The sequence below is a fragment of the Oryctolagus cuniculus genome, chromosome 3, assembly GCF_964237555.1.
Source record: "Oryctolagus cuniculus chromosome 3, mOryCun1.1, whole genome shotgun sequence".
In the NCBI taxonomy this organism is placed as follows: domain Eukaryota; kingdom Metazoa; phylum Chordata; class Mammalia; order Lagomorpha; family Leporidae; genus Oryctolagus; species Oryctolagus cuniculus.
This window is the reverse complement of record NC_091434.1, coordinates 30,225,588-30,250,209: the sequence shown is the minus strand read 5'-3', so window position 1 is coordinate 30,250,209 and position 24,622 is coordinate 30,225,588. Positions and strand designations below refer to the sequence as shown.

General features: G+C 38.8%; 1 protein-coding gene across 41 annotated transcripts in view; it reads left to right on the top strand.

The window, feature by feature from the left end:
* MAP2 (microtubule associated protein 2) overlaps positions 1-24,622 on the top strand; it is a 308,431-nt gene that overhangs the window by 231,420 nt on the left and 52,389 nt on the right. For 40 of the 41 annotated variants that reach the window (XM_051849211.2, XM_051849208.2, XM_008259081.4 and 37 more), the window contains one exon: positions 6,512-6,796. In XM_051849211.2, coding sequence (XP_051705171.1) covers positions 6,535-6,796 — 262 coding nt within the window. In that variant the 5' untranslated portion in view covers positions 6,512-6,534. Of the gene's footprint in view, positions 1-6,511; positions 6,797-10,839; positions 11,338-24,622 lie in introns of those variants that run through there. The other variant, XM_008259072.4, reaches the window with a different exon arrangement.

Sequence of the window (24,622 nt, the reverse complement as noted above, 5' to 3'; positions counted from 1 at the left end):
GTGACTATTACTTAGTTAAGGTTGCTTGTGTAGCTTTTCGCCAGGGTCTATCAGGTTTCTACTGGGACCAGACTGGAGATTAAATGGACACATTATAGGGACCACTTTAAAAAAAATTTTAACAACAGTTTTGAACAATGGAGATAATCTTTGCTGACAAAACTTGGATTAAAATTTAAATAAAATAATTAAATCCTATCCAATGGGTGATACTTTAATAATATCATGTTATGATTTTAAGTGTCTCCTTTGATTCAAGAAGCTTTTCTCTAGAGCAGAGTCAATTTTTTCCTTTTTTTAATATTTATTGTTTATTTATGTGAATGAGAGAGTTATAGAGAAGAGAAAGAAAGAGAGACATCTGCCGTCTGCTTCACTCCCCAAATGGCTGCAACAGCCAAGGTTGAACCAGGCTGAAGCTAGGAGCCAGAAGTTTCTTCCAGGTCTCCCACAAGAGTGCAGGGGACAAGGGGCCAGCGCTGAGGCTCACTTCGTTGATCCTCCGCCTGCGGTGCCAGCATCCCATATGGGCACCAAGTTCTAGTCCTGGTTGCTCCTCTTCCAGTCCCGCTCTCTGCTGTGGCCCAGGAAGGCAGTGGAGGATGGCCCAAGTGCTTGGGCACCTGCACCCGTGTGGGAGACCAGGAGGAAGCACGGAAGCACCTGGCTCCTGGCTTCAGATCGGCGTAGCTCCAGCCATAGCAGTCATTTGGGGGGTGAACCAACGGAAGGAATACCTTTCTCTCCCTCACTAAAGGAGTGCAGGGGCCCAAGCACTGCTTCCCCAGGCCATAAGCACAGAGCTGGATAGGAAGTGGAGCAGCCACACACGAACCAGCACCCATACGAGGTGCCAGGGTTATAGGTGGAGGCTTAACCTGCCACAATGCTGCCCCAAAATCAATCTTTTCAAATTCTATTTTTGTCAAAATAGTTTTATGGAGCAATGCCAATTCAAGTTGAAAGTCTCCTAAAATGATTGTCACTTAATAAGGAGACTATGTACATTTTAAAAGTCCAAGGCATTACAAAGTGCCATTGAGTAACACGTATACATTTGACCGAGTATTGTCTGAATAATTTTATCAGGAAGTCAAATAATGCTTTTTAGGTGACAAGTTTATGTGTGCCTAGTGTTGAGTGAAGTTATCATAGCTAGCCATCCCTTTCTTCTTCTAAAATTAGTTTGTTTTGATTTCCAGAAAAAGAATACAAAACTCTAAAACATTAAACAATGAGGTTTTCACTTTCTAAATGTCTGGGCTCTTGAAAACAAATTATCTTAATATTTTAAGTGGATGATTACCGAGTAACACTCTCCCCATTTAGATGTTGGTTTATTAGATTCAAGATGAGGGTTTTTGGTCACTGAGAAATCTGTGCCAGAAACACTTGGGGAGTTGTGGGTACTCATATTGTTTCACTTATTTTGTTTATATAATGGCTAGAATCCTCAGAGTTAAGCTGGGCTGAAGTACAAACCTAAATATTTCCCAGATTCTCTTGGAGATGTTAATAAACATGGCTTCAGAAAAAGGATTCTGGGGCCGACTGGTTTGGGATGACTTGCACATACGGCCATCTCCCCGAGATGATACTCAGTGTTGTGTCAGAAGCTCTCAGAAGTTCTGTGGAATACATACTCATTTAACTCAGCATCTCCCAAGCTTATCTGAGTACTTTACCTCCATAGTCTTCCTCCCTAAAACACTTAACCCAAAGGCATCGAAAAAGAATGAAACAATTCCAGCAGAGGAGTATCCTGTGATTTACTTGACCGTTAGTCCTGTAAACTGTCAAGGTTGCGATCTTAGAGGAATATAAGAAGCCATGAAAACTTAATGTAATGTAGTAACCAGGATAGGATCTTGAAACAAACAAAAAGACTGTTAGATAAAAATGAAGGTAATCCAAATAAACTATGGATATTAATTAATAATATATCAATGACAGTTGACTAGTTATAATAAATATATTAATAACTAATGCAAGATGTTCAAAACAGGAGAAATAATGAGCATGTGGTGCATGGGAACTCTCTGTTATATCTGTTTAATTTTTCTGTAAATTAAAATTGTTTTAAAAATATAAAGCCTTGTGGGTGGCATGTAACTTAGTAGTTAAGATGCCCATATCCCGTATCAGAGTGGCTGAGTTTAACTCTCAACTGTAGCTCCTGACTCTAGCTTATTCCCATTGCAGACCCTGGAAGGCTACAGGTTGATGGCTCAAGTAATTGGATTCCCACTGCCCCACATGGGAGACATGGACAGAGTTCCTGGCTCTGGTTTCAGTCCAAACCAGTCCCTGCCATTATGGGCATTTAGAAAGTGAATCAACAGGTGGGGGGTCTCTGTATCTCCCTATCACTCTGTCTTACTGTCTGTCAAATTAAAAAAGATGAAAAAAGGTCTCTAATTCAAAGGTAAATAAATAAATAAACTCTATTAATTTAAAAAAGCTGCATTAATCAGGCTTGTATGCTTCATGTAAAACTTGTTATTTACAGTCTTCACTTTGCACACAAAAGCACCTGCATGGGAGACCAGGAGGAAGCACCTGGCTCCTGGCTTTGGATCGGCGCAGCACACCGGCTGCAGCGCACTGGCTGCAGCGCGCCTGCCGTAGCGGCCATTTGGGGGGTGAACCAATGGAAAAAGAAGACCTTTCTCTCTGTCTCTCACTGTCTAACTCTGCCTGTCCAAAAGAAAAAAATTGAATCATAAATGAATTTGGAAACTTTAATTAAGCTCTTCCTACAAAGGAAAGTAAAGAAATCAAGGTATGTAAAGATTAGAATGCTGAGGGAGGCAAGAGTCTTCAATAAAACCTTGTGATCCATAAGGTAACAGTCTGCACCTAGACATTTCCTCAACCCCTTAGGCATATGGAGATGTGAGAATAATTCAGGAGAAATGTAATGTTTACAATCTCAAATTAAATCTTTTGCTGTTTGGCAGAATGGAGTGTAGAACATTTCAGGAGTGTGTTTATAATAGATGGAGCTAATTTTTCGAATATACACATAGACAGATGAATTCTAGGGATATTCTTTGATCAGGCTCCCATGTCTAAGATGTTGTCCATGCCTGTATTGGGCTATTTATACAGGCATATACCATATCTGAGGACAGATTTGCAAGGAACTCTCTCATTATTGCACTTACCAAGTTTTCAAACTTCTTTTTTTAAGATTTATTTTATTTATTTGAAAGACAGACTTACAGAGGGTGAGGGAGACAGAGACCTTCCATCCACTGCTTCACTCCCTAAATGGATGCAATGGACTGAGCTGGACCAGGCCAAAGCAAGGAACCAGGAGCTTCATCCAAGTCTCCCACATAGGTGCAGGACCACAAGAAGTTGGGCCATCCTCCATTGCTTTTCCTAGGTGCATTAGCAGGGAGCTGGATTGGAAATGGAGCAGGCGGGACTTGAACTGGCACCTTTATGGCCTGCATTGCAGTAAGCAACTCAGCCAGTTATGCCACAACACCAGCCCATCAAGCTCCTTTTCCTATGCCAATAATTTCAGAAAAACTGCCTAAAATGTTTGATGGGTAATGGCTTGTGGTTTTAATGTCTGATACTATAATTATAAAAACAATAACAAATGTAATAATTACTATTTATTGAGCATGTGAGGGGCTTTATTGAGTATTTTTTTTGTTCTCTTTAAGCTTTATAATAATCCAATAAGGTAAGCATTGTTTCCCTTGTTTTACTAATAAGAAAACTTCCAGTGCATACACTTCTTTGTACATGGTTGGCAATATAGGGATGCCCCCTGGTTCAATTGCAAGTCCTTCTATTGTTATTTTAAAAGCTAAACTTGGCCAGCGCCGTGGCTCAATAGGCTAATCCTCCACCTAGCGGCACCAGCACACCGGGTTCTAGTCCCAGTTGGGGCGCCGGATTCTGTCCCGGTTGCCCCTCTTCCAGGCCAGCTCTCTGCTGTGGCCCGGGAAGGCAGTGGAGGATGGCCCAAGTGCTTGGGCCCTGCACCCCATGGGAGACCAGGAGAAGCACCTGGCTCCTGGCTTCGGATCAGTGCATTGCGCCGGCCACAGTGTGCCCTGCACCCCATGGGAGACCAGGAGAAGCACCTGGCTCCTGGCTTCGGATCAGTGCATTGCGCCGGCCACAGTGTGCCAGCCGTGGCGGCCATTGGAGGGTGAACCAACAGCAAAAAGGAAGACCTTTCTCTCTGTCTCTCTCTCTCTCACTATCCACTCTGCCTGAAAAAGAAAGAAAGAAAGAAAGAAAGAAAGAAAGAAAGAAAGAAAGAAAGAAAGAAAGAAAGAAAGAAAGAAAGAAAGAAAGAAAGAAAGAAAGAAAGAAAGAAAGAGCTAAACTGCTGGGGCCAGCATTGTAGTGTAGAGGGTAAATCCTCCACCTTCGATGCAAGCATCCCATATGGGCACCTGTTCATGTCCTGGCTGCTGCACTTCTGATCCAGCTCCATGCTAATGCACCTGGGAAAGCAGCAGAGGATAGCCCAAGTGCTTGGGTCCCTGTCACCATGTGGGAGACCTGGAAGAAGCTCCTGGCTCATGGCTCCTGGCTTTGGCTTGGTCCAGCACCTGCTGTTGTAGCCATTTGGGGAGTGAACCAGCAGAAGGAAAAACTCTGTCTCTCTCTCTCTCTCTCTCTCTCTGTCTGTCTCTTCCCCCTCCCCCATAACTCTTTCAAATAAATAAGTAATTTAAAAAAAAAAAAGCTAAACTCCTTATGACGTGTTTAAATATGTTCTTCAGGAGAACAAATAGAATCCTTTGTGGAAACTATTTGGGAGAATATTGGTATCATGGTCAAGTTTGTTTAAGTAAGTTAGCTCACCTAGCTTTTGCTGTTATGAACCAAAAATGGAGGTAACTAATAGCATCAAAATCCAGTAAAAAGTAGACAGATGCTTGTTGGGAATCTAAATTGGCAGCTTATTTAAAAATTTTTTTTAGAGGCTAGCACTGTGACATAGCAGGTAAAGCCACCGCCTGCAGTTCCGGCTTCCCATATGGGCACTGGTTGGAGTCCCGGCTGCTCCACTTAAGATCCAGCTCTCTGCTATGGCCATTTGGAGAGTAAACCAGCGGATGAAAGATCTCTCTCTTTATTTCTCTCTCTCACTCCATCTCTCTCTGCCTCTGCCTCTTTGTAACTCTGCCTTTCAAATAAATATCTAAATCTTTTAATAAATGTATTTATTTGTGGCTGGCACTTTGGCATAGTAGGCTAAGCCTCCGCCTGTGTTGCCTGCATCCAGAATGGGCACCTGTTCATGTCCTGGCTGCTCCTCTTCTGATCCAACTCTTTGTTTACGGCCTGGGAAAGCAGCAGAAGATGGTCCAAGACCTTGGGCCCCTGCACCCTTGTGGAAGACCTGGAGGAAGCTCCTGGCTCCTAGCTTCAGAGCCGCCTAGCTCTGGCCGTTGCTGTCATCTGGGGCATGAACCAGTGGATGGAAGGATGAAAGACCTCTCTCTCTCTCTGCCTCTCTGCTATTGTGCCTTTCCAATAAATAAATAAATCTTTTAAAAAAGAAATATTTGCTTGACTTTATTGAAAAAAGGAAGGTTCTTAATTTCTAACAAAGACAGTCATTGCCTATGTTGTCATCCTTACTGTGGGTACAATAAGCCATCAGTGTGGCTCCATTGCTATCAACAGCTTTCCTAAACAGAGTGGTGAATCACCTCTTGTCAATTACATCACTATAATTAGTAGCATCAGCCTACAAGAGAAGGGTGTGCAATATCTGCCATTCACTTAACATGTTTGAAACCTCTGTTCCATGACTAATTCATCATTTGCTATAAATTACAACTTCCTAATGTATTTTCCAGCCCTAGTTTGAAAGAGCTGTGAAATGATGTCAAAAGGTAGAACATGGGCTTAATATTATATTTTTATTCTTTCTATAAGATTTATGTTAATAAAAATATCAATCCCTCTTAATCTGTAGTATAGTTCAGGAAAGTCTATTGAAATTTTAAGTCAAAATTACTTTTCATTTACAGTATCCAGAAACATTCATCAATGTCTGGCTCAATTTGAGCATTCCTGAAACTGAAAGCACTAGGACGTGACAGTTGTCTCTCCTAGATTTCAGTGAAAAGTCATGTTTTTAGGAGAATATTTGGAGTAATTTTTCGCTTCCCAGTTTTCTCCTATGCTGAAGGATTGCTTGGCTTCACTATAAAATCAGCATTCAAGACCATGTTTCAGTGAAATTAACTCAGATGTGTCCTAAAATGCCAAACACTATATGAAAATAAGAGGGTATATGTGGAATAATGGTGATCTTATTAAACGAACAAACATTTCAGAAATTGTGTAGAAACCAAGGTTTAACAATGGCTAGTTCTTGTTATTAACAGATTATTGAAAATATTTACTTAACTATAGAAAACCACTGGATTTGCTACAATTTTTCCCTATTTTGGTCCTATCAATATTAGATCAGAAGATTTCCCTAAAATGACAGCTACTGGTTTTCCTCTTCCCATTGCAGGATAAGCTACAGAGCTTGGAACAATGGCTGATGAACGGAAAGATGAAGCTAAAGCACCTCACTGGACCTCAGCTCCACTTACAGAGGCGCCTGCACACCCACATCCTCCTGAGCTTAAGGATCAAGGCGGAGCAGGGGAAGGACTTGTCCGAAGCGCCAATGGGTTCCCATACCGGGAGGATGAAGAGGGTGCCTTTGGAGAGCATGGGTCGCAGGCCGCCTATTCAAATACCAAAGAGAATGGGATCAATGGAGAGCTGACCTCGGCTGACAGGGAAACAGCAGGTAACTAAGGACTCTTCTGTCACCAGAGCTTGCTCTGCACTTTGAAGTCAGCTTGGCCTGAAAATGGATTAATTTATGGTGTTGTTCCCCTGTGCCAGTGCTAGGACTGGAATTCTAGTCAGTCAGGAGAAACTGACACCCAAAAGGAGAGAAATGGTAACTAGCCTGATATTCCTATTTCGAAACTCCATTCCATTTTTCTATTTCATTTTGATTCCTTTAATTTTTATAGACAAATGCCTCAGTGTATTATGTTTTGTGAGAAACTGTCTGCATTTAACTTGATGAAAGGAAGCTTCACAAATAGTTTCTCTTTGATTCAGTTGAATGGCATTGGATCTAAGTCCAGTTGAATTGATTAGAAGCACATTTACTTTTTAGGGCAGAAAGAAATTTAAAATCCATATCTACCCTGCCTTCAAAAGAAAAAGTAAAAGAAAAAGAACAGGAATTAACCAAGCACATTATCTGAACAGGTACCATTTCATAATTTCCCAGGCATTTCTTAAAAATTAATCTACAGATGCTTGAAGGAGACCACCATATAATTTATGTGTACAGACTTTTCAAAGTGATTTCCACCAATAATTCCCTTTATGCTATTGTTGATATTATCAAATGGCAGTCATTATATCATGTTAGTAATATAACACAAGCCTGTATTATAATACCCCTTACCATAATTTTCCTTTTATTCACAGTTTATTATTGAATTCAGTAGATTGCAGACAGTAACCTAAACACAAAATAGCTAGTGAACTACTGGTAGTAAGAAAAGCTATATATCTTCAAAGTCATCCCTTATTTATAAAAAGATTGATTTTCTACACTCCATCAATTAGCTGGCAACACTTATCAGCTATACTCTCTGTTCAAAAAATTGATATTAAAGGTGAAATATGAAAGTTATGTCAAATGACAAAAGAGAACTTAATTAAGTACATATTATTGTACTTTTAAACCCACTTGTGCTACAAATTACTATTCTTAGTAGAAACCACTTATATGAGCTTCATTATGTTTTTTAAAAGATTTATTTATTTATTTTAAAGAGTTAAAGGGGGGGTGAGAGAGAGAGAGAGAGAGATCTTCCATCTACTGAATCACTCCCCAGATAGCCACAACGGCTTGCCCTGGGCCAGACCAAAGCCAGGAGCTTCATCTAGGTCTCCTATGTGAGTGGCAGGAACTCAAACACTTGAGCCATCTTCCAATGCTTTCCCAGGCCATTAACAAGAGCTAGATCAGAAGCAGAGTAGCCAAGACATGAAACAGTGCCTATATGGATGCCAGTGTCACAAACTGCGGCTTTACCCATTATATCACAATGATTGCCCAAGTCACATTATATTTTAAGTGATTAGTGAGTATTTATTTTAAAGAGGACCAGGTGCTATATATCAACCAACCTGCTCTTGTATCATTCACAGGTAATCTATTCATGTATGGTATTTTTGCCCTATAAAGAGTATTTCTCAAGACATGACACATGTCTCACTGACATCAGGTCACAGCTGTATGTTGTATTATCCAGGTCATAATTGGTTGGATACTAAGATGTTTCCCCTACTTTCCTTCTCTTCTGTCATCATCTCTCCATTTGTAGGTATAAACCTTTTCCACAGTACTTTGTTTTTTATTCACATGTGTAAATAGGATCACATGATGAATGTGTTGCACATATCATGTCTTCCTTACTTCCTGGGGGGAGGGGTGCTCACTTCAATCAAGAGTCTCAGCTTATTCTCCCCTATCTACCTTTTCCAATGATCCCTTCATTTATGGGCCATAATAACTTTTAAGGACACCAGCCCATCATCAGCTTATGCTTGATCTGATGCACTAAGACTAAGGGGGTAGGGAAGCTGGGGATGTTAAAAGGCACTAATATTTAAAATTGCATTTCTTTACAGCTTACTCTTCTAGATTTTTGTTTCTTTTAAAATTTAAAGCTATTACATAAAAAGGTAGATAGAATTATTTTTCCTCAACTGTAGCATACTTTTGACATGTTAAGATTTTTTTGGCCACTAAAATATCCTTTTAAGAAACCATGCCATAAAAACATGAAAGAATAAATATGAAACTATTGATAATCTAGCTACTTAGCGAAAGTCATGTTATGGTAAAACTAAAATATTTTAGAATTAGTTTTGAAAGTATAAAGTATAAATGGCTCATAATAACCCCTTCTTCTTGTTCCTGCCTTATTTATTTATTTTTTTTTTTTGAAGAAAGCAAAGAGAAATACCTTTTGGTCCCCACAGAATTCTAACTCTAAGCAACAATTAGGTGCCTCATCTTTATGTTTCCCATCCAGGAGCATGATCCAAACTCATGTTAGTCTGAATATCAAGATAAGATATTGCTTGTCAAAGGACAGAAGGGATGATTAGCAAAATTAGTAAAACTTTGACTAGAAAATCATTGCAGAAAGTGGAAAACAATAAGATAACCTTTCAACTGACATTTTAAGGACATGGAAAGCCATTGATTTCTTTAATCATTATGCACATGACTTGGCAATGTAGCTGATTCTCATTTCATTTGGTATCCCATTTTCTGTTAGATCAAATCCCATCCTTGCTGTGTCTGTTAATAGAATCATTTTGAATATAATGAAAACAAGGACCTGCAAAACAAATACTAATTCTGTTTCTGACTTTACTCAAAAAGCATCATTATTTTGTTTTTGTTCACTTTTCATCAACAGAGAAGGAATGATATTCTAATTCCTATCCATTCCTCAAGGGTTACTTAAGGAACTATTACAGAAATATTTGTAAAAATACAGCTAAGAAACTTGTATATCATTTTACCTTTCCAAAGTTCTCTTCAGTATATAAAAACACCATCACATCTCTCATTTCATTTTTTTGAGATTTCTGTGAAGTTATCTGCCACTAATATCTTCACTTATAAATGGGAAGGCTAAGACACAGAATGGCTAAGTGACTTGCCCAAGGCTGCAGAGTAAGAAGGTGTGAAAGCTGAATTGTGAGCATGGAGGTCAGGAATCCCAAGCAACTCTTCTTTCTTCCCAAGAGGTGGTGTGAGATTGTTTCTACAGTTCCCAATCTACTTGGTTTTAAAAACCTGGTACTGGTTACCAAAGTTTTCAAGTCTCTTTAGGATGAAGTATTGTGTGTGTGTGTGTGTGTGTGGTTTTATGGGTGTCAAGGTTTGTCCTTTATTAGAAAGCAGTGAGGGAATCTGCTAATTCTCTTTTCTAATTGTGAATAATATGATCAAATACTGTAAGGGACAAGATGACCTTTCACAGTCCTTCCCTTTACAGGTTTAGGCACACATCCAAGATCACATGAATACCACCTGAATCCGGTGTTCTTTCCATCTCCCCACTGTGCCACATTCTGAACTGCACAGCAATTATTGGTTATAGGCAAAGAGAGCATTTCCATTGCAGAACACTCATGGATGTCCTTGAAGGAGGATATGGAATCAACATTATGTCTGCTTTTCAGCCTTGAGTGGAGAAAGAAAGGAGGCCATTCTGAGATGTTTATAAATATGAAAACATAGAAGTGTTTAAAACTAGGTTTTGATGATTTTGACTACCCTAAGTTACAATGTTTGGAATACTGGTCGGAAGCACTAGTCCCAGTGCAAGGCAACTCCATTCAAGAAAGTGTCATCTTTCCCCTGTGAACATAACAGGGCACTTCTTCAATTTACCCCTGTCAATACCCCAGAATCCCTTGGTTTCTCCAGCATTTCCAGGTACACCAGCCAGGTCCACTCCTGTCAAAGAGGTGAGAACTGTGAAAGACCTTCAAGCGACTTGCTATCACTCTTTTCAGAGTTCACCAAGAGAGCTGTGTTGTCTAAAGCCTTGCCCAGCACTTTAAAATCCACACAACCCAATCAGCCAAGGGACAGACCCATGTACAGTTTATTGCCGCTTAATCATAAATTTAGGCTTGAAAACACATGATGAGGGAAAAGTCTGACATATCTTGCATGCAGAAAGCTGAGTATGCCTTTACGCTTCTGTATGTTTTGCTTTTCTATCTTAGAAAACTCAAATATGCTGTTTCTTACTCTTCCATTCTCCCTTAACTCCATTTCTAGATTTAAAATTTACAGAAGCAGACAGCATCCTATTTAAGATAGGACATATTGTATATGATACTCCATCAATTTATACATGGCGAAATACTGCACAGCCTTTTCTGCAAAATAGCTAAAGCCATGTGCGCCACCCCCCAATGCAAATAAACAAGCAGGTCTAACAATACAAGAGGTTGCAAATTTTCCCTTCCTTGTTGCCATGCCAACCACTCATTGCTCTGGCTGCCATTTCCCTGAGCTCTGCAGAGAGAGAAGTGTGCAGAGCAGTTATTTAGCATTCAAGGGTGGATCTGCAGGAAATCATACGGCCTCACCACGAAGCATCTGGGCCTGGCGGCATTGATGGATGAGGACAGCAAATGGGAATCTTTTCAGTGTTTTCCTTCTAAAGGTTAGGCAACCTGGGGCTAGAAAGAGAGAAGGACTGATAGAAAAGGCAGTGCCGCAAGGTTTGTATTTGTCATTTACATTGTCCTATGTATCTCTCTACCAGACGAAGCAGGTGGTGGGTTTTAGCTTCTATCATAATATGTTGTGTGTTTTGTTGATGGATAGAAAGATTTGCACTTAACTCAGGACTAGCTTACATGGACGTTCTAAAAGGAAATGCATCTCTTACTCGTGGTATGAGCTTGTGTACAACCGGCACTGCCAGCTAGAAATTTTGATGTTTTATAAATTGGAGGAAAAGGTGGGCACCGGATAAAGTTGTTTTTGTTTAAATATGCAATTTCAGGATAATCTGTCCCATAAGAATCTGTCTTTGCTCCTCAGTCAGAGGCTAACAGTAGGATGAAATTGTCTGAAGCCAGAAATTATAAATTGAAATATGAGAAAAACTCTGTTTATCAAGACTTGTTTCAATTAAACCCAGTGACTCAACAAATTGAAGTATGAATTTATACCCTGGAATTTTAATTGCTTGCAGACACTTCAAGTTGTGAAGAGCTAGACTCTAACACAATGTAAAATGATGATATTTAAATGGTGATTAATTTACATACACTTTTACTCTTAGTGTTCCTCAAGAAAATTCCTCCTCTGTACTGTGAAAATCAGTTATTTGTGTCTTGCTATATGCTGCATGTCAGAGCCACAGTACAAGCGCTAAAAAGAAAAAAATAACAGATTTTATTGCATTATTTTGTGCACTGATGGTTTGAAAAATTACTTTCCTGAATTTGAATCTTACTCAACACAACAGATTTCTGCTAAGAATAATTTGGACCTGTCTGTAAAAGTCATTCTGTCTGGCTTGTTTTTAATTATAAATATTATTTAATTATCATTCTTTTCTTTTTTTACTTTACCCTTCTCCCCAGTCCTTATTGTGTTTTCTTTTTTCCAATTTGCTCGCGTTTTCTTTCATATTATTTTTCTTTTAATGTTCTCCAATTTTTTGAGCTTGAAAAGATTTCCATTTAGAGAAAATTTTAAACAGTTAATAAAATCTTTTTTATTTGTAATGAAAAGATGAAAATGATCAGTAATAGAAGTGAATCTTCTGATTCACTTTTAGACTGTCCAAGCCTTTGTTATGGTCAGGTTTATGCATAGCCTTTATCTGTCCCTTATTATCTTTCTAACTATTCCACCTCACAAAAGAGAGACAAAAAGATAAGGAAAAAAATTCACAGTAATTTGAACTGTCTTGAGAATATATTCATCTTTAAGCAACAGTAAGTTTTTCTAAAAAGTGTGAGATACATATCCATGTTTATATATGTTTGATTATATTGTTTATATGTATCAGAGAAAAATATTTGCTGCTATTTGCCAAATGCCACCTTGAAATTAGGCTTTGGGTTGGATTTTATTGCACATGGGAGGTTAGTAAGTAGAATGGGGAGGACCTAGCCAATATCAGTCCTCCTTTTTCCTCCCCAAAGCTACAGAGATGAACTGACCCTTTCTGCTTCAGTGTATCGAGTCTTTCTCTTCCTCTCATTCCCTCACACTTCACTGCCTCTTAACAGGTTACATAAAGCACGTGCTCTGGCTGTCAGGGGAGTTGAAATTCTTCTCAGGAGCTGGTGAAGAAATCAACTGGTGCTGCATTGCAGACCTGGTCCTTTCAGCATTGTCTGACCTGGCACCATGAGTCCTGGGGGAAAAAGAAGCTGCGTTCCACCCGCTCACATGTAGCTTGCCTCACTGAATGAGTCACCACCCCGCGGCACTCACAGAAGAGACAATTTAAAAACCAGCCAAACATATGCACCAGGCTCTCGGGCAACTTTTTCAAAAATATACAAGTGATTAGTGTTGATTAGAACACAAAATGAGAATAAGATATCTGTATTGACAATTTGTTCAGGAATACTCGAAACTTAAGATTGATTAGGCAAAAATAGATAAGGGAGGAATCAGATTCAGGGAAAAATCATCTTTAGTAGACATAAGTTAACTTCATTTGCCAAATAAATAGACTCAAGTTTTTCAGACCAAATTTTCTATATGAGTATATAGGTCCAGGCCAGTGCTGGCATATGAGCATATTTGATTCCTGAGTTAAGCGTCACTAGTGTCAAGAGCAAGTCAATAGCAAGTCTTCTCATTTGTGACACAAGTTGTATTTTGCCCAACTAACCTGCAGTGGTCTCATGTACAGACAGCATTGTGCAATGCAATGAAAAAGCATTCTGAAAGGGTACATCCCTATGGGAAAGGTTCTCAGAGGCCCATGATCAAAGATAAACAACAGATATTCTCTTAAATGAGTCTCCTCTCTACTTAACACCTCCAAGTCCTAAGTGTGTCTTTTTTATTTTATTTTATTTATTATTTTTTTTTTGACAGGCAGAGTGGACAGTGAGAGAGAGAGAGACAGACAGAGAGAAAGGTCTTCCTTTGCCGTTGGTTCACCCTCCAACGCACCGTGCTGATCCGATGGCAGGAGCCAGGTACTTCTCCTGGTCTCCCATGGGGTGCAGGGCCCAAGCACCTGGGCCATCCTCCACTGCACTCCCTGGCCACAGCAGAGAGCTGGCCTGGAAGAGGGGCAACCGGGACAGAATCCGGCACCCCGACCGGGACTAGAACCCGGTGTGCCGGTGCGGCAAGGCGGAGGATTCGCCTATTGAGCCGCGGTGCCGGCCAGAATTTAAGTTTTCATTTTGTGGGTGGACTGCTTGTGTATTTGTTCACTGAATGAAGATATAAGTGGTTTTTGTTTGTTTGTTTGTTTTTGACAGGCAGAGTGGACTTTGAGAGAGAGAAACAAAGAGAAAGGTCTTCCTTTTGCTGTTGGTTCACCCTCCAATGGTGCCGCACACCGTGCTGATCGGATGGCAGGAGCCAGGTGCTTATCCTGGTCTCCCATGCAAGTGCAGGGCCCAAGCACTTGGGCCATCCTCCACTGCCCTCCTGGGCCACAGCAGAGAGCTGGCATGGAAGTGGGGCAACCGGGACAGAATCCGGTGCCCCGACCGGGACTAGAACCCAGTGTGCCGGCACCGCAAGGCGGAGAATTAGCCTAGTGAGCCGCGGTGCCGGCCCAGTGTGTCTTGTTAAGAGCATGAATTATAACAAAGGTTACTGGGGTTTGAGTTACTTGTTTTTATCTCCTAGTCATTAGGTTGTAAGTGCTTTGAGGTAGAAGCTGTTCATTGTTCATCTTTTCATTTGTTTAGGCATTTAATACTGTGCTTATTTTTCATAATCAATACTAATAAATATTCTTTGGATTAATATAAATCAGAGTTAGTATCCACATATATTTTGAGAATAAAAAACATAAAAAAAACAGTGCTATGAACATTATGCCACAGTGTGAGCCGTGCATTTGTGAGAAATATTGTAATAGAAAGGAATTCTGGAATTAAAGGTACAAATTGAAGACCTATATAAGGAGGCTAGGTTCAGAGTCAAAACTGTAGAATTATTAATTAAAACACAAGAAGTTAAGTAGGAGCTCCCAAATACTATAGTGAGAGGATACAGTGGAAAACCTGACTTGGTCTGAAAGTGAGACTGAGGGTTAGGAGTAAAGAAAATATATTGTTAATTGAATATACCACTAAGATATGCAATTGGAGATACTTTCATTTTGATGAAAACTAATTAACTGGAAGGAATATGGGAAGTCAGGACAAATGGCCTTTCTTAGAGATACTCATAATCTAACACTAGATATTGAATAACTTTGTATGTTCATCCCTGCAAAAATTGAGCCCAATGTAGTAGCTGATCTGAATAGAAAATGCTGCTGAAATATCCTGAAAAGAGAACTCTAAATTGTGTTGTTTTGATCCTCTGGCTATAGAATTTCTTGACTGTTCTTGGTAAAGAGATCAAGATCTGACAAGTGGGCTATCCGAATCTTAAAGCAAATGGATGGTCTAAGCCATGCACTTAATTATACTTCTTTAAAGGGTTATGATAGTATTATCTAGAACAGCTGTAATGTATCCTATTTTTAAAGGTCAATCTAAACAAAAGATCAACAACGTGGCTTTTCTATCCATTTCAGCTTTGAGGGAATTAAATAATTTGTTAAATTCTTAGGTAATTAATAGCATTTTCATATTGAATTGATGAGAGAAATTTATATATTAACCTAAAAGAAATGCTTAGTTCCAATTAGATATATTTCGTTTCATTTCTTGATTTTATTTTTTAAATTATTTATTTACTTATTTTGAGAGACAGAAAAATAGAGAGAGCTCTCTTCCTCTAGTTCATCCCCCAAATACCTCTCTAGGAGGAGCGAGGAATTCAATCCAGGTCTCCCACATGGGTGGCAGAAAACTAAGTACTTGAGCCATCAATTGCTGAGTCCCACAGTACACATTAACAGGAAGCCAAAATCAGAGGTGAAGTATGACTTGATCCTTGGTACTCCAATATGGGATGCTCCTGAAACCTACTGCAACACAAGGCCCCCTCCACCTACATGTTCTAATTCTAAGTATTTAAAAAAAACTTAGGAGGAAACTAATACTACTATTAATAATATTAGTAATAGCAAATGACTATTACTTTCATAAGAAAGTTTAAAAAGAAATCAATTCACTGGATATTTTTCTCCTTTTTGCATTCTGCATGTCAAAACCCAAGTTCATTTTTATCTTTCATTTAAAATAGGCTATTGGTTGCTTCTCTCATCAAGTTGAAAAATAAGATTTGTGACCAAAACTTTGAAAAGATTAGAATAAACTTGCTTTCTCAGAGTGTTACTGGATCAAAAAGGCCAGCACGGGAAAAGTAGCTTTTTCTTTTAAAAATTGCATTATTTTTGGCATATATCATAAAACATGGGGTTATTTTCTCTAAGCCACTTCTCACCTAATTTTTTTAAGTCCTGTTTACGATAAGAAAAGAAGCAAATCATTTCGTTGGAAACAAATGTAGTAGCCATTTAGAAAAACCACATTTTAGAAGTGGAAGTTTATTCAGAGGTCAGTAGTCCTCCACCGTCATGAATGTATCTGCCACCTAGCTGAAAAAAGCAGTGTTTGAAATGCCCTATGGATCACATGTAACTAGCACATGTACTCTGAGTGTGACGCTGGAAATACTGCTCAAGAACTTAGCTATTTTGGTGACACAACTTTCCTTTCTAGTTGGATTTTGCTATTTAAGGGTCAACTGAAGCTATTCCAGCTAATAATTCAGCATCTTAGGATGGCAATTAATGGATAGTTTTGAATTTAATTTTTTCAGTATGAAGGAAAAAAAACTTTCAAATTATGTCTAAATGAAAATTTTAAAATATTAAGTATTTCTTTCAATTGGATAATGAACCTCAAAAATGATTTCAACTTTCCCTCTTGTTCTCTGATGCATCTTTTTTTAAGATTAAAAACTCAATAAACACAAAGTTCTTTTCCAAGTCATTGAAAAAATAAAAATTATTAGGCCGGCTCCATGGCTCACTAGGCTAATCCTCCGCCTAGCGGCGCCGGCACACAGGGTTCTAGTCCCGGTCGGGGCGCCGAATTCTGTCCCGGTTGCCCCTCTTCCAGGCCAGCTCTCTGCTGTGGCCAAGGAGTGCAGTGGAGGATGGCCCAAGTCCTTGGGCCCTGCACCCCATGGGAGACCAGGATAAGTACCTGGCTCCTGCCTTTGGATCAGCGCGGTGCGCCGGCCGCAGCGCACTGGCCGCAGCGGCCATTGGAGGGTGAACCAAAGGCAAAGGGAAGACCTTTCTCTCTGTCTCTCTCTCACTGTCCACTCTGCCTGTCAAAAAAAAAAAAAAAAAAAGTGACCAGACAAAATTTGTTGATTCTGATACTCAGATATCCTGGCAGAAAGTCTTTATCATCAGTGTTACTTATCTGAAATTTTTTCAATGAAGATTTCTCTCCTATCTTGTAGTTAAGTATTTATTTTAGCAACATTATCAAAGAAAATTAGAAGGATGGCATACATATAGATAGATAGATAGATTTAGATATATATATTATTTTTCTTTTTCTGCCATGGTACTTCAGTTTTCAGGATTTTTATAATATTTTGAATTACATGTATCTTCTTTCATAACATTATTGTACTGTGGCTCTTGATTTTGTCTGTATATACACATAATAATTTGAAAATTATGAAGAATTATTAAATCTTCTTATTAGTGACTTAAATTCTGCTGGTTTCTTTCAGGTTCTTTTATACAGCTACAACTGTGAAAATAAAATAGACAGTCATAGAGGATGGACAATCACTTATTTAAAACATTCGTAGTTCATGAGAGACTTTCCAAGAAGAACACATATAAGGTTAATGTTTGTGAACTTGCTCAGTCATCCTTATAAATGTATTAGGACAGGAAGTTATAAGCAAAATGCAAATACACAGAAGACATGTTGGTCTCTTGACGTGCTGAGTGTGCCCATAATGTTTTGTGAACCAAATGATTTTCCCACCACATGATTCCTAAATTCCATGTTCCTCCAGGTTACTAGGATACTAAAGGTTGCTTCAGTTATACAAGATGATTCATGTATATGGAGAACTTGTATTTTTAAAGTTCATTCCAATGACATTTTTTGGGAATCTGAAATATTTTTTTCATTTTTCTGTGATGTCCTCAGTGTCAGGCATCCTTACGTACTGCAGGGATGAAAGCATCGATTCCTCCATAAGGGAAACTAGCCTCACTCCTGGTCCTTTGAAGTATGTCAATACAGATGTAACTTTAAAAGCATGAAGAGACCTTTATGTGCAGGAGTACTGACACATACATGATCACACATGCACATTTTATTTTGTTTTTCTCATAGTTACTCTAAGGGCAAATTCATTTGTTTGATATTTAATCTTTCCACTAATGTTAATAATAATGCCATATACTAAGATCTTTTGGCAATGTTACGAATTTCGAGACATAACAGAGAAAATAATGCAATTTTTCACAAGTCTGTAACAATTATAATGGTTCTGACAAAATGCAAATCAGAATATTTCCAAATTCCAAAAGCATTATCAGTTCCTATAGTGACTAAATGTATATATTCAACTTACTGATATTAAAGCTATTTGAAAATTTCATGGGGGAAAGCTGCTCAAGAAATTTACCTTTCTCAAATTAATTTAGATCAATAAAATTTTATAACTTGATCTAACTATTAAATGACTAATACAGGGCTTCAACAATATAAATATGCATGCATTACTACATTGGAAACCACCAAACACGCCAAGAACAAACACCTTTGACTAGAATGTGATAAGTATAAAACTAGAGTTGGACTGGCTTTATATTCACTTACTGTGTCTCTTCTGCTAAGTGTGTTTTTTTCCTGTTTCCATCTGGGAACTTTAAATTAGAAGTTAAATTTTTCAGTAGGTACCATTTCTGATCTGTGCTTTTCTAACTAGTTTTTGACTCCATTATATAGTATCCTTAACCCAAGTAACCCTTTAACTCATAATCCTATTAATTTTCCACATCTTCCTCCTTGATTAAGTGTAAAAGCTAAGCCAGTTCTGTAAAACTTCTAAAGGCTTCATTTGAGCACCTTAAATTGTAATCTAAATAAGGTTAGAGATTGGGACAGGTGCTATGGCATAGTAGGCTAAGCCTCTGCCTGCTGTGCCAGCATCCCATATGGGCACTAGTTTGTGTCCAGCTGCTCCTCTTTCATTCCATCTCTTTGCCTATGGCCTGGGAAAGCAATAGAAGATGGCCTAAGGCAATAGAAGATGGCCCAAGTATTTAGGCCCTTGCACCCATGTGGGAGACCCCAGAGAAGCTCCTAACTTCAGATTGGCCCAGCTCCAGCCATTGTGGTCATTTGGTAAATGAACCAATGAATGGAAGATCTTTTTTTCTGTCTCTCCCTCTATCTGTAGCTCTACCTCCCAAATAAATAAATCTTTTTAGAAAATAAGATAAGGTTTTGAATACATGGTCAAAATAGTTAGAGAGAGAGACAGACAGACAGACAATCCTCACTAGTTTGCATGTTGGTGCTTGTAGAAAGATCAGTCAAAATCTGTGGCCATCCTACAAAATCTTTAAAAGCAAAAATAAAATATGTCCTTCAAAAAGACTGCCTACCTTCAAACACTATTTAAATGTAGGAATTCCCTGTCTTATTTCTAATTTCCCATCATGATCAAACATAGCTCTATTGTCTATAGGTGCAAAGTAAATTCTCTTAAATTTAAATACCAAAATTTAAATACCAAAATCTTAAATTTAAATACCAAAAATGAACTTCCTCCAATCATAATTCCTTATCTTAAGTGCATTTATCTCCGTCAGCCAACTGCCTCAAATACATTTCCCTGATAAACTAAATTAATCCTTGTTTTAATCACTCAATCTTTGGGAAAAACTTTGGAAGAAAACACTGGCAAACAAAGATCTGTAGCTGCAGTGTTGGCTAGTGTGACCCTTTAATTTCAATAGGGGTCTCACATGCCAACACTGGCCTCTTTAATTAATGTGAAGGTGCCAGGGAAACAAATAAACAAAAATCCAACAATCTGCTCTTTTAATTTCCTTCATCACCAGTTGATTACAGGAAATAGTTTCAGAGGGACCGTTTACTCTCCAAATTAAGGAAAGAGGAAAGGCAAGGAACTTTTCTTCTTTCCATACTTCTGTGAATTTATCTCGCGTATTCTTTAGCAGAGCACTTGAAACTACACAGTGCTTTCCTTGTTGACTGGTTTCCATCAGTAGGAGCAATTAGCATTGGTTTCCTAGGCAACCCTCCTGTACCCTACTGTGAGAAAGCTTTTCTTGACAGGAGCATTCTATCTTAAATGATTTTGTTTTCCTTCTTCCACAAGTGTATGGTAGGCTTATTTGTCATTTCTTTTAAAATAGCATTACTATGTCCATGATTCTCTGAAGCAGAAGCATTTACTGGCTTTTATATTACATATGATTGAATTTACTATCAGTGTCTCTTACTTTATCTCTTAACCTAAATAAAATCAACAAAAATATGTTATTAGACGTTTGTCAACTTTCATGGCTTTTTTTTTTCATAGTCTAATTGATGAGCCTTTGCATGTTCTAGTAATCATAGCTGGTCCTAATGAAAATGCAAAGAGTATACATTCAAAATAAATTTCTGAGACTATCAACAATGTCAGTGTCATATGTCACTCAGAAGCAAGTTGCCATTTTCAGGGCTATTGAGAAAGTTTCAACTCCATTATTTTGTTATTAGTCAACCAAGTAATATTGATGAACTAATAGGACAAAAATAACTAAACAGAAAATATGCGCTAAAATCAGAACCTGAACCTGTCTTAAAAATGTTGGCATTTAAGTACTGTGATCAGAAGTGCATGGCTGTGGCTGTGATGCAGCATGAATCGTCATCATGGTGAAAAAAACAGGCTAAATTGGGTATAATGCTGAGTATTTTGGTACAACACTAGGGTAAATTTTACTTTATGTAAAATTTTTTATCATGTTATTTTAAATCATTAATAAATGACAGGAGCCTGGTATATTGTCTATTTGGTAAGGAAAAATCATCAGGAAAAATAACATTTCACATTGTGACAAAAACTTTCAAGTCTTACCTAAATTTGGTTAGTCAGATGTACAAATTAAATAAGCACTTAACTTTTGTTATTTCATTTAATAGTCACAGCACACCAAATGATAAATACTACTTGTATTCCTACTTTACAGATGGTAAATCTGAAGGTAAGAGAGATTATCATGGAGGCAAGGTTTTGAGGCTACTGAGAGGTGGAAGCAGAGTTTGACTCCAAATTTTCTGTCACTGGAATTGACTCTTTTGCAAAATATTTGCACTACACTGATGTAAACTAAAGTGATACCTAAATGGGGCCATTAAGATGCCTTTATGCATAATTTTGCCAGTTTTTCCTTCTGGACAATGTATAAATGTGTAAATTAAATAGTACAGGCAAACTGCCTAGTGTAATTTATTTTAAAACTTGGTATAAATAGTGATGCTTATTCATCAGGTGAAATGCAGATAGCTTAGCGTGATACCTTTTGGGTATTATCAGGTAACTTTTTGCATTTATTTTAATGCTGAATTCCCAAGGTATGCGTTTTTGTTTTTTCAATTTTTTCTGGGATATCTTTTTCTTCTGTGCCACCTCCTCTTCTGGTTTAGGAACAATTTTTCCTTTTCAGTGAGGTTCATCTCAGTGTGGCAAGGGAAGCTCATGTATGGGTTAATCCGACCTCAGGTAGGGACAGAGGCGCATCTTGGATGATTTGTTCAATGGGGGATGTTCAATGGCCAAAGACTCTACATCAAACCCTTAAGTTCAGCATTATTTTCTGTATTTTTAAGCATGTGCAACAGAAACTCAGCACTGTTTTTGGGCCACTGACCCTGTCTAGTCACACTATGTGGCCTGGGCACACCGACTAACTCTACCCTTGTAACTAGAGAATGGCACATGTTGCTTCTTTTGTGTGACATCTCTCAGATACATGGTAATTTTTCAGATATGCATAATCTTGATGGCTGGCCATTTTCTTTGGTGTTCTTCAGTAACCTCTTAATTTGCATCATTTGTGGGTTTTTCTGGATCAAGTGAATAGCAAACAATTTTCACAGACCACCAGAGGCTGCTTACAGCAATAGCTCAACTAGTTCCTTATACCTGTTTAGCTCCTGTACGTTCCACTTATATGTTTCCCCAATAATGAAAAAACAATATTTATTTATACTATTTATTTTACCCACTGAAGGATGCTTTGATACTTGTAGAAACTGCCAAATTACCATATTGATTGACACTACTAATAAAATAATAACTTAATATTTATATGTTGGCTTTAAGGGTCTCATGGCCAGGCAAAACTGCCTTTCCTCATTAATTACACTAAAATCCTAACATTCATGAAAGAAAGACTAGAAATACATATCACACATACTTCTTAAGGTTATTTCTAACATAAAGGAAAAAAGTATACTTCCAGAAAAATTTTACAAGTTCAAAAGCAAAGTAGTTGAACCTTTCAAAATAGCAGATTGTAATAAGGAGGTTATATCTTTAGCTATGAAGATAAATATTACTTTTCAATTATGTGTAATTAGTAAAATACTTCTTCAATTTTTGTGTATTCTAGAGTCATTTTTAACCTTCCAGACAAGTAAGTCTTATTCACACTTTACACACATGTTTAATGGGGAAAAATTAGAGTAGAAAGGAAATGAAATAGCAGGTAGAAAAAGTAAGTAATGAAAAATTAAAATGAATTCAAATCTCTTATCTTAAAGAGGTTTCTCCTTGCAAACTGTCCTCAGGAATAGACTATCCCAGCGCTTTTTGAGGCACTGTCTAGAAGCTAGTCCAGAGTTAGGACTGCTGGCGGGAATCTTGAGCATACGGTAGACCAAGACCTACACAGCTAGGAAGTGGGAATGGAATCAGAAAATAAATAACAAAGATAAGTTTTCCTACATAGCTTTGTCTTGGAAAAAATACTTCTGTTGGCCATCAACACAGCTACCAACATCATAGAGAGTGGTTTAACTTACTGTCAGGTGGTTGTAAATGGGTTAGTCAGGCTGGACCATTAATGCCTTTCACTTTAGCTTTTTTTTTTTTTTTTTTTTTTTTGACAGAGTTAGACAGTGAGAGAGAGAGCGCGAGACAGAGAGAAAGGTCTTCCTTCCCTTGGTTCACTCTCCAATGGCCACTGCGGCCGGCGCACCGTACTGCTCCGAAGCCAGGAGCCAGGTGCTTCCTCCTGGTCTCCCATGTGGGTGTAGGTGCCCAAGCACTTGGGCCATCCTCCACTGCCTTCCTGGGCCACAGCAGAGAGCTGGACTGGAAGAGGAGCAACCGGGACTAGAACCCGGCAGCCATATGGGATGCTGGCACTGCAGGTGGAGGATTAACCAAGTGATCCACGGCACCAGCCCCTAGCTTCTTTTTTTTTTTTTTTTTTTTTTTTTTTTTTTTGACAGGCAGAGTGGACAGTGAGAGAGAGAGACAGAGAGAAAGGTCTTCCTTTTGCCGTTGGTTCACCCTCCAATGGCCGCCGCGGCTGGCGCGCTGCGGCCGGCGCACCGCGCTGATCCGATGGCAGGAGCCAGGAGCCAGGTGCTTTTCCTGGTCTCCCATGGGGTGCAGGGCCCAAGCACCTGGGCCATCCTCCACTGCACTCCCTGGCCACAGCAGAGGGCTGGCCTGGAAGAGGGGCAACCGGGACAGAATCCGGCGCCCCGACCGGGACTAGAACCCGGTGTGCCGGCGCCGCTAGGCGGAGGATTAGCCTATTGAGCCGCGGCGCCGGCCACCTAGCTTCTTTTTTTAAAATAGAAATATTAAAGTATAAAATCCAGAAGAATAGTGATTAGGGAAAATAAAGGCAATTTGGTGAAGAACTATCTGAAAGTTCTTTTCATTTGAGTTCCTTGATGTGCTATGCCTGTTATGTAATTATATAAGTCTGTGCAACAACTTGTGAGATTGGTACTTTGTTATTTCTATTTTATTCATGAGACATTGAAGCACAACAAATGTGGATAAATTGCTTGGGATAAAACACTTGTAAAGTAGCAGTGTTGGAGTTTGTTAAATCCCATGAGATTTCTTCTTATGCATGCTGTAAAAGAAAATTATTCCTTAGATAGGTAGAAAGATATGATGGATGGAGAAGGGCATTTAATAGATATTTGTAGAATTAATGAAGAAATTATATATGTATATAATCACATACATGTTATTGTCTTTATATTCTTAATTTCCTAAGTCTGATTTTATGTCTGTCTTCCTTTTTATGTTTCTTTGGAATATTTCCCAGTAATCTTCCCAGAGTGCTACCACATGACCTCACTCATATGTGGAATCTATAAAAGTTGATGTCATGAAGTTGAGAAAACACTGGTGGCTACCAGGGGCTGGGGAGAGTAGGGAGCAGAAGGAATATGGAAATGTTGGAGTATGATAGGTGTAAGAAGTTCTGGTATATTATTAATTATAAATAACCATAATATGCTATACATTCTTTTAAAGATTTATTTATTTATTTGAAAGGCAGAGTTACAGAGAGACAGAGAGAGAGAGACAGAGAGAGAGAGAGACAGACAGGTAGGTCTTCCATCCGCTGGCTCATTCCTCAGATAGCTACAACAGCCAGAGCTAGGTGGATCTGAAGCCCGGAGCCAGGAGCTTCCTGGGTCTCCAAAGCAGGTGCAGGGGCCCAGGCACTTGAACCATCTTCCACTGCTTTCCCAGGCCATAGCAGAGAGCTGGATTGGAAGTGGAGCAGCCAGGACTCCAACCAGCACCCATATGGGCTGCGGCACTGCAGGTGGTGCAGCTTTACCCACT